At 36.2% G+C, this 13807-nt stretch overlaps 1 protein-coding gene across 1 annotated transcript; it reads left to right on the top strand.

The window, feature by feature from the left end:
- The first annotated feature begins 1027 nt into the window (after nucleotides 1–1027).
- On the top strand, nucleotides 1028–2474 carry LOC126691329 (uncharacterized). Its single transcript, XM_050386381.1, has 4 exons — nucleotides 1028–1100; nucleotides 1209–1428; nucleotides 1683–2124; nucleotides 2247–2474. The coding sequence occupies exons 1-4, from the start codon at nucleotides 1028–1030 to the stop codon at nucleotides 2472–2474; spliced, it is 963 nt and encodes a 320-aa protein (XP_050242338.1).
- The last annotated feature ends 11333 nt before the right edge of the window (nucleotides 2475–13807 follow it).

The following is a 13807-nucleotide window of genomic DNA, read 5'->3' as shown; positions in this document are numbered from 1 at the left end:
CACAAATAAAAAACACGAACCATTGAATCTTTTCCTCACAAGCCTTAGAAACACGAAAAACCCCATTATGTATCTGATATTGAAATCATGCTGCAAGTATAAACCTAGACAAGCAACGGGTTGTTCGAGGGACTAAAATCTTGGTAAGAAATCAGTCACTATTTGGGTTTTTAATTTGGGCTTGTGGTTGTTCTATAGTTTTTTAAGTAATCAGTCAATGGTCAATGTTACATGTAATGAAATGAAAATATTGGTTGTGTTTGTTGATGTTTATAAAAAATGTGACCACCTACTGTTTGGATTTGTGTTTGTTTATGGCCATTTTGTTTATCGTGGTCATTATGTCTCACAGTAGACCTAAGCTTCTATTACGTTTAAATTTTAGTGTTTGCATGTGCTTATTAGTAAAATAGAAACAAAAGCAAAGCAAAAAATGTGGTCCTTCTAATGTGTGTGTTGCATCCCAAAAACAAAACAGAAACATACAAGTGTTTACTTTTTATGTGTTTGTTGTTTACAATTCTTTAATTGTTAATTGTGTACATGTCAAATGGTTATTTGTTATTGCAAATGGATGATAAGGAAGTGAAATTCAAGGTTCATTATGGGGGTACTTTTCTGTGGAACCCAAGTTTAGAATACTTTGGTGGGAAATTTGAAATAATGTATAGGGATCTTGATAGGCTTAGTTATTTTGAAATATAAGGTATATGTGAGAATTGGAGATTGATGAACCATCTAGGGTTCATTATTTTGCTCCTAGGGGCAACTTAGAGCAAGACTTGAGGCTCATAGAAGATGATAAGGATGTGATGTTCATGTGTAAGCTTAATGAGGGAGGGCCAAGAGACACCATCATACTATATGTGGAGAGTGGTCAAGCTCCACTTGCAGTTGAAGTTCCTGATGGTGTTGGTCAAGGGGTTGATGCAGGGGGTGGTGCAGGGGCTGCTACAGGGGGTGCAGGGGTTGTGCAGGAGCTGGTGTAGAAGCTGCTATAGGGGTTGCTATAGGGGGTGATCCTAGTATGGGGGTAGAGGAGGAGTTTGATTGTTTGAATGAAAGTCTGGAAGGAGAAGACTTTGTTGATGATATTTTTGGTGAGTCTTCTCCACCTCACAGAGTTCCATCCGAGCCTAATACTATTCCACCTCAACCAACCACTGATACACCTCAGCCATACATTAATACACCTTAGCCAAACACAGATACACCTCAGCCAAGCAATGTTCCACCTCCAAACATAGATTTAGATGAAGAGTGGGCTAAACCAGCTTTAAAGGATAATATTGCAAGTATGGATGGTTCTGATGATGATCAGAGGTCTAGCAACCCAAAATTCAATGAGAGGACTGATACGACAAATGTTCAGTTGGTAAAAGGGATGAAGTTTCCACACTCCAAGGTTTTTAGGAAGGCTTTTATGGAGTATGTGATTTAGCATCACATTGATATCAAGTGGAAGTTGAATGAGAAGAAAAAGATTTATGTACATTGTCAGAACAACTGTGGATGGAGGTGTTATGCCTTAATGGTGACTGGAGATTGCATATTTGAGATCAAGACACTTAATCCTAAGTGTACCTGCCCCTTAACATTTCAAAATGGGCAAGTTACATCAATTTATGTGGCAAATAGGTATTTGGAGGATTTTAGTAAGAATCCTAACTGGGAGGTCTCAGGTCTATGTATAGATCAAGGAAGGCAACTAAAGGTTTAATCATTGGGAATGAAGAGGCTTTATATGGCTTACTTAGAGATTATGCAGAAATGATAAGGAAGACAGATGTAGGAAGCAAGGTGATACTGCAAACAGAGATAGAAAATGAGAATGTAGAACCCAAGTTTAAAAGGATGTACATTAGGTACAATGCTCAGAAAGTTGGCTTTCTAGGTGGTTGTAGACCCTTTGTTGGGTTGGATGAATACCACTTGAAGGGTAGGTTTGGTGGGAAATTATTGTCTGCCACTGTCAAGGATGGAAATGACAATATATTCCCAGTGGCAATGGATGTGGTTGAGCAAGAGAACAAGGACAACTGGATTTGGTTCTTGGAGCAGTTTGCATATTACATTGGCGAGCCAGAGGATCTTAATCTAGTATTCATCAGTGACAGGCAGAAGGTATTATCATTTAGCTCATGTTTATGACTTCATTACTTACTTGAATGCTTACTTGCATTGTTGCTTACTTGAATGCTTACATACTTACTGATATTGAATGCTTACTTGCTTGCAATACTTAGGGCCTTTTGCTTACAATGGAGAATCCATTCCCAATTGTAGAGCACAGGTATTGTGTGAAGCATATATACAACAACTTCAAGGTTAACCACAAAAGCATGGAGTTGAAGAATGTACTGTGGAGGTGTGCTAGCACAACATCAGTCAGAGATTTTGATAGGAGGATGCAGCATCTTAAGAGTTTGGATGAAGAAACTTGGAAGTACCTTGTAGATATAGGGCCTACATAGTGGTCTAGATCCCACTTTTCTCCAATGGCTTTGATAGATTGTCTGGTAAAAAATCTAAGTGAGAGTTTTAACTCTATGATTGTAAAGGCTAGAAACAAGCCAATATTATCAATGCTAGAGTGGATTAGAGTTAGGTTTATAAGCAAGATGTATATAAAGAAGATTGACATAGAAAAGTATGGTGGCAAGTTGTGTCCAAGCATACAGGACAGGTTGGAGAAGTTGAAAATAGAGTCTAAGAACTTTTGTGTAATGCCATCTAGGAGGTTTGTGTATAAATTTGACAATGAGAGGGAAAGGCATGTGGTGGACTTGGTAGGGAGGACATGCAATTGTAGAGTATGGGACTTGACAAGAATCCTTTACAAGCATGGAGTTGTAGCATTTTTGTTAATTGTAAGAATCCAAAGGATTACACCCATCCATGCTACTACAAGGATGCTTTTGTGGAGACATACAAGACACCCATACCTAGCCAATCTGAGTAGATCTCAAATGGCCAACCTAAGCCTATTGCACCTACTATCTATAAGCCACTTGGCAGGCCACCCATAAAGAGGAAGAAAAATGTTGATGAGCCAAGGAACCCTTATAAGGTGTCTAAAGCAAACAAGCCAATGAGGTGTGGAATGTGTCAAAAGAAAGGGAATAATGCAAGGGGATGCAAGGCCAATGTCACTGGTGAGACGCCATAGGAGAGAAGGAAGAGATTGCAAAAAGAGAAATCTATAAATTTATACAAATTTTTTTTATCATATGCAAAATGCCAATAACTGACACTGTAAGCATGCTCATATTTGGTTGCAGGCAAGTGGAAAGCCTTCTATATGCAGACAAAGATTCCTGGCCCCATTTTCATCACAGGCCCAATCCTCATCTCAGGCCCAATCTGCATCCCGAGCCCCATCCTCATCTCAGCCCTTACCAACACATCAGCCTTACATTATGGCCTTATCCAACTAGACAACAGGGTCATAGCCACCAGCTCAGATTCCATGGTCACAATAACCAAGTCAATGGAACTCTTCAGACTTCAGGTACACAGCTAGATGAGCTCATTGGTTCTCTTCAAGCCAGCCAGCACCACACACCCCTGCAGAAACATGGGACACTAGAGCACCATTATCACAGGTACTGTAGTTTTATGTTTGATGTTTTATTCATAAAACTGTAATAATGGTAGCTAACATATGAATTCTTGTACTTTGTAGCCCACAAGACCACCTGCAACTAGAGGAGTTACTTTGAGAGGAAGGGGTAATGCAGCTAGGACATAGAAATGTAAAACGAGAGGTGGAAAGGTCAGCTGTGGTGGGAGAGGCAGGGGCAGGGGCAATAAATGAAGCCTATGTCAAGACAATATTGTTGTTATGTATATGTAGTGTTAGGGCAATATGGTTTTGTGTTATGTAGTGTTAGGATTATATGTAATTTGTAGACAATGGCAGGGCAGATAATTGTTGATTATATATGCTGTTAAAACACTGTTGGGATTTATTTGTATTTTTGTAAGTTTTGTAAATAAGGGAAGGTGCAACTGTTTTAGTTGTTGTTGTACCAAATGCCCTATATTTATTGATTGTTGATGAAAGACTATTCAATGTCACCTTAAATGTGTATACAATTTCCCAACTTAATGGCAGATGTTCAAAATTATTATTTTGACTAGTTGTCATGTGGTTGATTATTGCAGTTGAACATATATAGGTTTGTTTATGTGAGCAGTCACTTTTGAATATAGCAGGTATATGTGTTGAATGGCAAGTTTATGTGTGCATTTGTTGTCTTTTCTTGGAGTATCTTATATGTGCATTTATTGGAGTATCTTATGTATTGAATAGCAGGTTTATGTGTGCATTTGTTGTCTTTGCTTGCAAGTTGAAAGATGGTTGTCATGTACTTTCAACATAAACACTCTACACAATGCACTTTAAACTTTAAACAATTCACTTTCAACACAATTATCTTCACGCAATGTACTTTATGCACAAACCTACACAGCTCACAGCATCCAACAAAACAACAAGTCACAAGTTGCCAATTCACTTTAAACAAAAACACCAACAACATTTAACATAAATAACACTTTATCTTTAAAAAGCTTATATTATTAAGTGGCTTCAAGCCAATAACATCTACCATCTTACATAGTTTTATTACAATACAATTGAGAACTTGCCTATACATTACAACCCACTAGGTAGACTCAATTTCATCATTCCAATATTCTCACTTGAGCCAAAACATGAAAACAACATAACCAAAAAAAAAAAAAAAAACCATGACAGAATTAGTGCAATTCTGCACTTTCTCTCTTGCTCTAAAGCTCTCACTACTATCTCCTTGGCTTTAACAGAAAAAACTTGAAACTTTCTCTCTCTCTTAGTGGCTTTTGCTGCCCTTTCTTGAGTAATTTTTGCCATTTGGGTAGCTTCAGCTGCTATTTGGGTAGCTGCTTTTTCCCTTTCATTTGCAAGTTGCAACTCACTCTACAGTAAATGCAACTTTTGTTGCAACAAAGGGGCAGCTTCATTCTCATGCATACAAGTGGGATTATCAATCCATTAAAAGAAATGGCACTTGGGACCAACTTGTTCATAAAATTGAATTGAACACATCACATTCCAAACTCACTTAAGTCAACTAGATTAGATAAAAACTATACTTACCTTATATCGGCTACAACCCACAAACCTTCTCCCAAAATTATCCACTGTCAGACTTGTTCTCAACACATAAGTTTCATATGTACACATATGCCCACTTGAACCTAAGTAATTTCCACTCGAAGAAGGCATCACTTATCAACTTCGCATGAATCAAGTTTCCTATAAATCAAAGCTACCATCAAAAGTTGAAACCCCAACCCACATAAAACAGAAATTTTGTACCTGGTGATGATGTATCTTCGAATATTCAATGCCTCAAGACAACCCAAAGTCAAAACCTCACCCTCACATGAAAGTGTTATGCACCACAATTAGAAAAATCAAAACCCCAGCTCAATACAAGGGTTTTTCGTGTTTTTAGAGCTCGTGAGGAAAAGATTCAATGGTTTGTGTTTTTTATCAATGTTATGTTCTGATTTTTAATAAGAGGTTATTTTTCTAACGTCTGAGGGTGAGGTGGGTAAAGAAGAGCAAACGAATTGAAGTTCAGGTGGGCAAAGTGTTAAGTTTTAAACCATAGGTAGGTAAAGTGAAAATGGGCCAAACCACAAGTGGGTTTACTGTAATTTCCCCTCAAAATATTTTCTATACATATTTATCTTGGGAGGTTTAATTTTAATAGTTGATAGATACATTCAAATACATATCCAACATTGTATTTTGATATAAATTCAAAATCTCACTTCCAAAATAACTAAGTATTATGTCAAAAATTAAATAATAAAAAAAAAATCAAACAAAAGCTAAAAGAGGGAGAGAGAAGACTTGTGACAGAAAATTTAAAAAATCAAACACACTACCAAATCTTATTAACTCAAAATAGTATTATATACAAAAATACAATGATTCATCAAAAAAGAATAAATAATATATATATATATATATATATATATATATAAAGAGCTAGAGAGAGAGAGAGTGATCACCTTTTTCGAGAGAGAAATAAAAAATAAAATAAGAAAAATAAGTATCAAAATAAAAAATATAGTCATAAGTCAAACACCAAATTAGAAACTCTGTATTTAAGTGGGAATAATGTAAAGGTTGTGTGCGAGAGACTGTGAAGAATTGATCAAGTATATGCATTTAAGAGCATTCTCATGACTAACTCGCGAGTGATGACTTGCCAGAAGTGTCACATGTGTGAAGCATGCAGAAAGTTGAAGCGTTAATACAGGTGGATTACTACAGGACAAAAAGTACAGTCTGGCCATTCTATTACTTGGCAACTAGAACTCACGGCTCATCCCAGTTGCGAGTCACTCACCAAAGCCTCCTGTTTTGTAGAAAAATGACTTTTCACATTCCTTTTCATACCCTACTATAAATACCCTTATACGTAAAAAATGTAGAAAGATTCTAGAGAAAATTTTGAGAGATAAACCCTAGAGAACAACAAGATTGATTCATCCATGATAAGGGGAAAAATTACAATAATAGTACTCTCCCTTGATAAGGTATAAAATGATAGTCCAATTAAGCCCGTTAGGATTCATTGGAAAACGACGACATTAAAGAGGCCATGTAGCGCGCCTCATAGCTAACGGGATGACCTTAGGTAAAAGGTACGGGTAGCCGACAACAAGAAAGTTGAGGGGATTAGGTGGAGCTGACGACCTTGACATAGCTTAGCTTGGTCCCCACGTATACATATATAAGGAAATATTTTGTATTTCACGTTTAGTGCTACCCAAAAGGACTCCTACAAGGAAAGGGTTTCACCAAATACGCTTATGAAAACTCCTATAAGGAAAAGACTTACAGCCCAAGGAAAGGAGGTCGATCCCCTACCACTATAAAAACCCAAGAACCTCACAAATCAAGGTACGCATAATTTACCCGCTTTGGCATTCTAAAGTTGTGAGAAATTCTAACTTGACCTTCGGAGGGTATTTGGCCGGCGCCACACCGATGCTCTCTATGAGGTCTTCTCTTTTGTGTTGTGCAGGTATTGTTCCGAGTATGTGAGGATTGTGCAGCTTACTGGTGGTTTTTCGGCATCATCAATCCACAATCTTATACTTTTGATTCTCCAAATTTCTCTACTCTCACTATTTCCATTGACATACCTTTGAAAGGAGTTTTAGCCAAATCCTTACCTCACCATATTCATATCAGTGAAAAGGTTATTTGGTGCTTGGGAAGCAGTTTAAAGAGGACCAATTCATTTGGTTGATGCAATGGGTTTATTGCGAGATCCAGTAAGCTACAGAAGACAAGGTTAGGCTTAACCCTATTGGAGCAAGAAGCTTGGAGGCTTAGGTTCATCAGGTAGATTAGGCTTGGAGGGTCTATTGCTATTCATATATCCCAACTAATTTTTTAGTCGATCATTTCACTGCTTGGAAGGCGGCAGAGAGGTTTTTCATCGAGTTCTTCAGTTTTTTCTTTAAGAACACATGCCGGTGTTATCTTGTGTTGTGATTAAATTATGGTTTAAAGTAGTTTGATTGTTTGGGTATAGCTTATATTTATTATTCCACATAAACATTGTTTCAATATAAGTATATGTTGGTACTTTTGAAATTGGGGGTCTAAATATTCACTAGTGTTTTTCACACCAAGTGAACATTCAATAGGGTATGAGATGGAATGTGAAAAATTAGTTTTCAGCAAAACAGGGTGCATTAGTGAGTCACTTTGTGACTGGGATGAGTCGTAAGTTCTAGTCACTAGTTAATATAAAGGCTAGACTTTACTTTTTGTCCTATAGTGATCCAGCTGTCCTGACCCTTCAACTTTCTACATGCTCCACACGTGTGCTAGATTCTAGTAAGTCACCATTCGTGAGTTGCCTCTTGATGCACACACTTGATCAATTCTTCACACTCTCTCATGCACAACTCTTATATTATTCCCACCTAAATACAGGGTTTTTTAATGTTGAATTACAAGCAAATTTGGCACGGAATAAAGCCAACACATAGTTGAATAAATTTAACTTTACAATCTCTCCCTTTGGCTATTCCGTGACAAAACCCTAAAACAGACTCTAGACTTAAAAATTGAGTTGGGAACAGTTGCCAAAACTCACTCACACCTAATTCTAGATTTGTGAAGCTCTTGAATCATACAAAGAAGTCTCTTGAAAACAATATTATAAAATGCACTCATTAAGTTCATTGTAAGCGGAAAACTTAGAATGCATATGGAGCAAGCACAATACAATCAAGCAAGTATGAATATGACAATGAAACATAACTTGACTATACAAGGACAATCACTATAAATAGTGACTACAATGAACATTCACACGATGAATGAACTTCCGGACATGTAAGCAAGTAAGCTCAATGCAAAGTATCATTTGCATGCCCAACACTCAACCGATACAAGAACACTAAAGCAATTGCATCAAGGATACAAGATCCAACAAGGGCACAAGAGTACTAAAGAAAATACAAAATATTAACTAAAAGTACTAAGCTACATAAGCAAAGGTACATAATAAGCATAGTCAAAATAGCTAAAACATCCAAGTATCCATAACACAAAATATCCTTTAAAACCAAAGTACTAAAACCAATAGAGTACTAAATTAAGGTGCTATGAAAACCATAAAAACTGTAAAAACCATAAGTGCTATGAAAACTAATGCCATATTCTCCCCTTCAAGATAAGCACCCCATTAAGAGCTACCCAATACTACTCCCCCTTTTTGACCGAAATGGCCAAAGGGCTAAGGCTGGTGAGTAAAGCTATCAAACTTGGCAGCCAACAAGTTAATTTGGTCCTGGATAGCTACAAAGCTGTTGGAGTGCTCAATTGCTACATCCCGAAGGCCATCAATCCTCTCAAGTATGATCTGAAAAGTATCGGGAGAAGCTGATGAAGACGATGATGCTCCGCTCCTACCTCGACCACCACCATGTCTTGGAGTAGGTTGTTGTCCTTCCGCTTCAGTCTTTGTATCAGCAAGAGGTGCCTTTTCAGGCTCTTCAGCTTGTTCATCTCTAAGAATTCGAATCCTACTTCCTAGGATTGTTTGAGTGTTAAAGAAAGGAGATGGAGTCATTAGGCTTATGTTTTGTGGAGTCTCCACACCATTTTCATGAAGAATCCTCATTATAAGACTTGGAACAACAAGTTTTGAACTTGCGGTTGTCTTTGTGGCTTCGGCAATGATGTTGTACAAGTGTGCACCAATGTCAATGTAGATTTTCTCACGAAGCTCCATGAGGAATATGGCTCTAGCATGGTTAATGGTTGACAACTTCCTTACCAGATACAAGTTGAACATCATGATATAGGCAAGGCGTCTCAAATCCGGAGGAAAGGAGGTTGTGTGGAGGCATCTTCCTTTCCTATAGCCACCAATGCGGAGTTGCACAGATTCTAGAGAGACCATTCTGTCCATGAACGAAATGAACCCTTCATAATCTTGTTCTTCAAGTCCAAGTATATCATCAATGTCCTCCATGTAAGAATGCACGTCCTCTAACCCAGCATTCTATGTGAACCTCTTTGAGTGATGCATTTACATAGAACTCTCTAATCAAAGGTTCACAGACTCTGGAGAGTTCACCAAGGAGTTTATCCCAGCCACGTCCTTCAAAACAGTTAGGAATGAAGGAATCCTTAAGATCAACAAGATTCACATGTCTCTCCTAAATGATTAGAGTTGTTTCGAATTGATGGGAATATCACCTTGTCTTTCCACCAAGAGAAATTGGTTCCATCAAAGCGATCCAATTTCACCAACTCATGATTCAACATCTTCAGTGCTGAAACATCACTTATTCCTTCCATCGTAGGGAATATTCTCTAAGACTGTTGAGAATAATACACAAAGTAATAAAGGAAGAACAAGGATAACACAAAAGACAAACAGAAAAGATAACTTGGAGACACAAAATTGTTATACTTAAAAAATATTTGCCCCACACTATTGTTGCTAAAGGGTTATTACAAATTTTTCTCTAGGATACAATTAAGTTGTTGGGTTCTATAGATAGCAATTCCGGAAAATAACCACAGGATTTCTTGTGTAACCCTTCCATTGGAATATTTTCAAGAGGGCCATTTGACTTCGTATGAGTCATTGGTTCTTGTACTCAAAGTAGGTTACTTGGCATTGCATGGGACCTGGGCAAGTAATTTGTGAGGATATATTGTGTACTAATTATAAGGTCTGCAAAACAATTTGGGCTCGCAATAAAACTAGTTCTGTCCATTTTGGCAAATAGTCCCACTTTCTTTTCTTCTTGATGAGTGTTTTTATTTGCAACTTTAGCTCCCTGTACTATTTCAGCTACCTTTTAGCTTTATCCACAATACTTTTAGCAAAAAGTTTTCAGTTTCAACTAAATAAGCTATTCTCAAATGGACTCCAAGTATAAAAATGAAACATTTTGATTAGGTCTTTTTGTACTATTTCAGCTACCTTTTAGTTTTATTTACAATATTTTCAGCAAAAAGTTTTTAGTTTCAGCTAAATAAGTTGTTCCCAAATGGACTTTAGGTATGAAAATGAAACACTTCGATGGTTTTGAAACACTATCACTCTTTTTAATCCCGCAATTTTTTTTAACTAATATAGTTTTGCATATCAGAATAGTAAAATCTTTTTTCAATGGGTTTCCATTAGTTCAAATAAATCTAGTGAATAAAGAACAAGGGTTTAAATTTAATCTAAATAATATATATATATATATATATTTAGAAGAATATATTATTAATAATAGAATCATAGATTCAAATCTTATGATATTTGAAGGGAAAAAAAAAACAAAGGAATATATAATAACAAATAATACTAATAAATAGTAGGGGAGGGAGAGGTAAAGCTCATCAATCTTATCTCATTCTTATAAATGATTTTTGAAATAAAAGGTTTAGGCTAATTATTTTAATGATGAGTTTTGGTTGTTTACACTTTCACATTCAACAATGTTGACTATCTTTCACATCATATATAAAATGTGGGCATCTGATACAAAAGTGTAAGTATTACATGAAACATTTCACAATGGAATTAGAAATAATAATTAGCTTTATACTTTGCTCTTACCTACAAAATTAAAAATTAGTCTAGAAAAATAAAAGTATATATATAAACTTGCTGGAAATTAATGCATTATTTATTTATTTATTATTTTCCTCAAATAACAGCAGTTCAAACTTCAATGATCACTGTGGGTTCCAGTTAGTTCAACTGGTAGAGTCTCTAATGGTTGAATAAGAGATCTAGGATTCAATCCCTGCCTACACCAAAAACTAATTGGTGTCTTGGTCTGATGATAAATAGCTATCATCAGGAGCGGACGCCATAGGTTGAAATTCTCTTTCAAAAAAAAAAATGCGAATTCCAATTAGCTCAACTGGTAAAGTCTCTGATAATTGTATAAGAGATCTGGGGTTCAATCTCTGCCTATACCAAAGATTAATTGGTGTTTTGGTCTGATTACCAAAAAAAAAAAAAAAAAGTTAAACCCTCCCACCATGCAAAAACCATAGACAAATACAAAAAGACCCTTAAAATCTCCACCTTTTCTTTCCGCGTGTCAAGCGCGTGGCCTTTCAGCAGAAAATTCATTCCAAAACTGTGCTGGCATGGCAAGCTTTGTAGAAGATGACTGTCTTCGTCAACTTCTATCTATAGAAAGAACCCAAAAAAAAAAAAACTTTGGTTTTCATTTTCTTTTCTTTTTTTGAGAATTCGGTAATTTCATATAACAAATAGGCAAAAAAAGTGAGATAAAATTGAAATGCTTAACGTTAAGAATAGCTTTCATTAAAAAAAAATCAGTAAGAATCAAAATCTCAGACTCAGAGAGAGATAGAGTACCCCTTGTGCTACTTTGCATAACAAATGCCCTGTACTCATTGGCTGTTATTTCCTCATTCAAACCACATGAGAAGCTTTTTTCTGAGACCCAAATAAAAAAGAAGTCCCATACACAGAATTCACACATTCTAAACCAAAGAGACAAACTTTCTTCTCTTGTAAAACTACTCCCTCACACTCACTCTCTCTGGTTTAGCAAACCGTGTATGGTACTGGTCAAAGGGGACACTAGGAAGACAAAGCCAGTAAGAGAAAAAAATTCAATCTTTTCTTGTTCCACTTCTGTTTCCACTGTTTCTGTTCATTCTCTTGCATATACATGTGTGTGTGTGTGATGTCTGATGTGTATGAACTTCTGATGGTTTGGGTTGCTTTAAAATTTTGGAAAAGGAAAGGAAAAGGAAGGAAATCTTTTAGTTGGGTATGTCTAGATTGTTTTGTTACTTGAAACCAAAGAAAGGAAAAACCTTTCATATTGGGGTTCCAAATATTTCGGATCTGTTGATATGGGGAATTTTTTTTGCCCCTTATAAATCCCAGAAGACATAAGACAACTTTAAATTTTATGTCTTGTAACTTTCTTACTGAGTTTTCTCAGTCACCAAACAGAGCTAAATGATTTGATGTGAATATGGCATGTGTACATTACCTTTCTTCTTCTTCTTCTTTTTTTGGTTGGTAATTTACAGTTTTGAGGACTAACATAATTATCTTTCATTCTTGCATTATTGACGCCATGTAAACTATTCATTATTTTGAGCATTTACATGGTGTCAATGATGCAATATGTACTATGCTTAATATAGGTTCACTTGAAAATACACTCGTTTCAAAGAAAATAAAAAAAGCTTCCACCTTTCTCAAGATTTTAATTTTCCAACAAAACACTATTTATTTTCACTTTGAAATACATTTTTGTAATAGATAGGATTAACAAAGGTTATGTGTAAAAAATTATGCTAACCTTGTTTACAAATGGACCATTATTAAGAGGCAATCAAAAAGAAAATGTAAAATATTATTTAGAGATAGAGGAGTAGCATGTACCTAGGTTCATCAAAATGTTCTCTAGACTCAAGGCTAGACCTGCAGTAAAGTAGTAAACACATAAACCATTTACTGAAAGTCCCCATTGCAGCATCCTAGCTTTGGTTGGAAGATTATCAAGAATAGCCATCCATCCAGCAAAGGAGTGTCTAGGAATGGCTTAAGTTAAACCACAATAACTGCCACCACTCTGCTTTATTTGCCAGCAAAATCAAATTTGTAGGAATTGGCCCACAGTGCTCTATCATCTTGCTTCAAAACAACCAGGTGCAGCTTCCTGTGAATGCTCACCAACTATCTGATCTGATAGGATTCCAGGACCATAGTTAATTTTTAAGGACTGAGCTAACTCTAGCTTCATAGTTGCTGGCAGCCTCGTATATGACCCTGTACAGCTGTACCCATATTTCTGTAAGTGGTACTCCATCAGGATGTCATGAATCATGCCAAAGAATAAATTTTCTGCCATCACCAATTTCATATCTCAAAGGCTTCCTTGCCTCCTCTTGAAGTTTAAGAATAGCTCTCCAAGACTCCAACCCCAAGAACTATCTTGAGGAATGAAAGAGTGTTTAATATGGAAGATTTGGGAAAGTGTTCAAGATGGAAGTGGTGAAATCATAAACTGTTTTAATTTACAATAACAAAAAAACTTTCTATTATTCTATTGCATCTTTTAATTTTCCATCCCTTAATTTCAGTTGCTATTCAGGGATTTTTTTTTTTTTTTTTTTTTTCCTTTCTTGCTCTAGATCTTATTTTTGGCTGAGGATTTTTAAGCTATTTGTTTAATGATTAATAGATATTGTCATTATAGGGAAGGGATATGG

Source organism: Quercus robur, chromosome 7 (assembly GCF_932294415.1).
Source record: "Quercus robur chromosome 7, dhQueRobu3.1, whole genome shotgun sequence".
In the NCBI taxonomy this organism is placed as follows: domain Eukaryota; kingdom Viridiplantae; phylum Streptophyta; class Magnoliopsida; order Fagales; family Fagaceae; genus Quercus; species Quercus robur.
This window is presented reverse-complemented; position numbering and strand designations above follow the sequence as displayed.

Excerpts from the sequence above, each read along its gene's own strand:
- LOC126691329 (XM_050386381.1), top strand. The coding sequence starts at position 1,028 with ATGGGGGTAGAGGAGGAGTTTGATTGTTTGAATGAAAGTCTGGAAGGA. Across the intron at positions 1,429-1,682 it reads TTTAGGAAGGCTTTTATGGA|GTCTATGTATAGATCAAGGA; the intron begins GTATGTGATTTA and ends GGGAGGTCTCAG. Across the intron at positions 2,125-2,246 it reads TCATCAGTGACAGGCAGAAG|GGCCTTTTGCTTACAATGGA; the intron begins GTATTATCATTT and ends TGCAATACTTAG.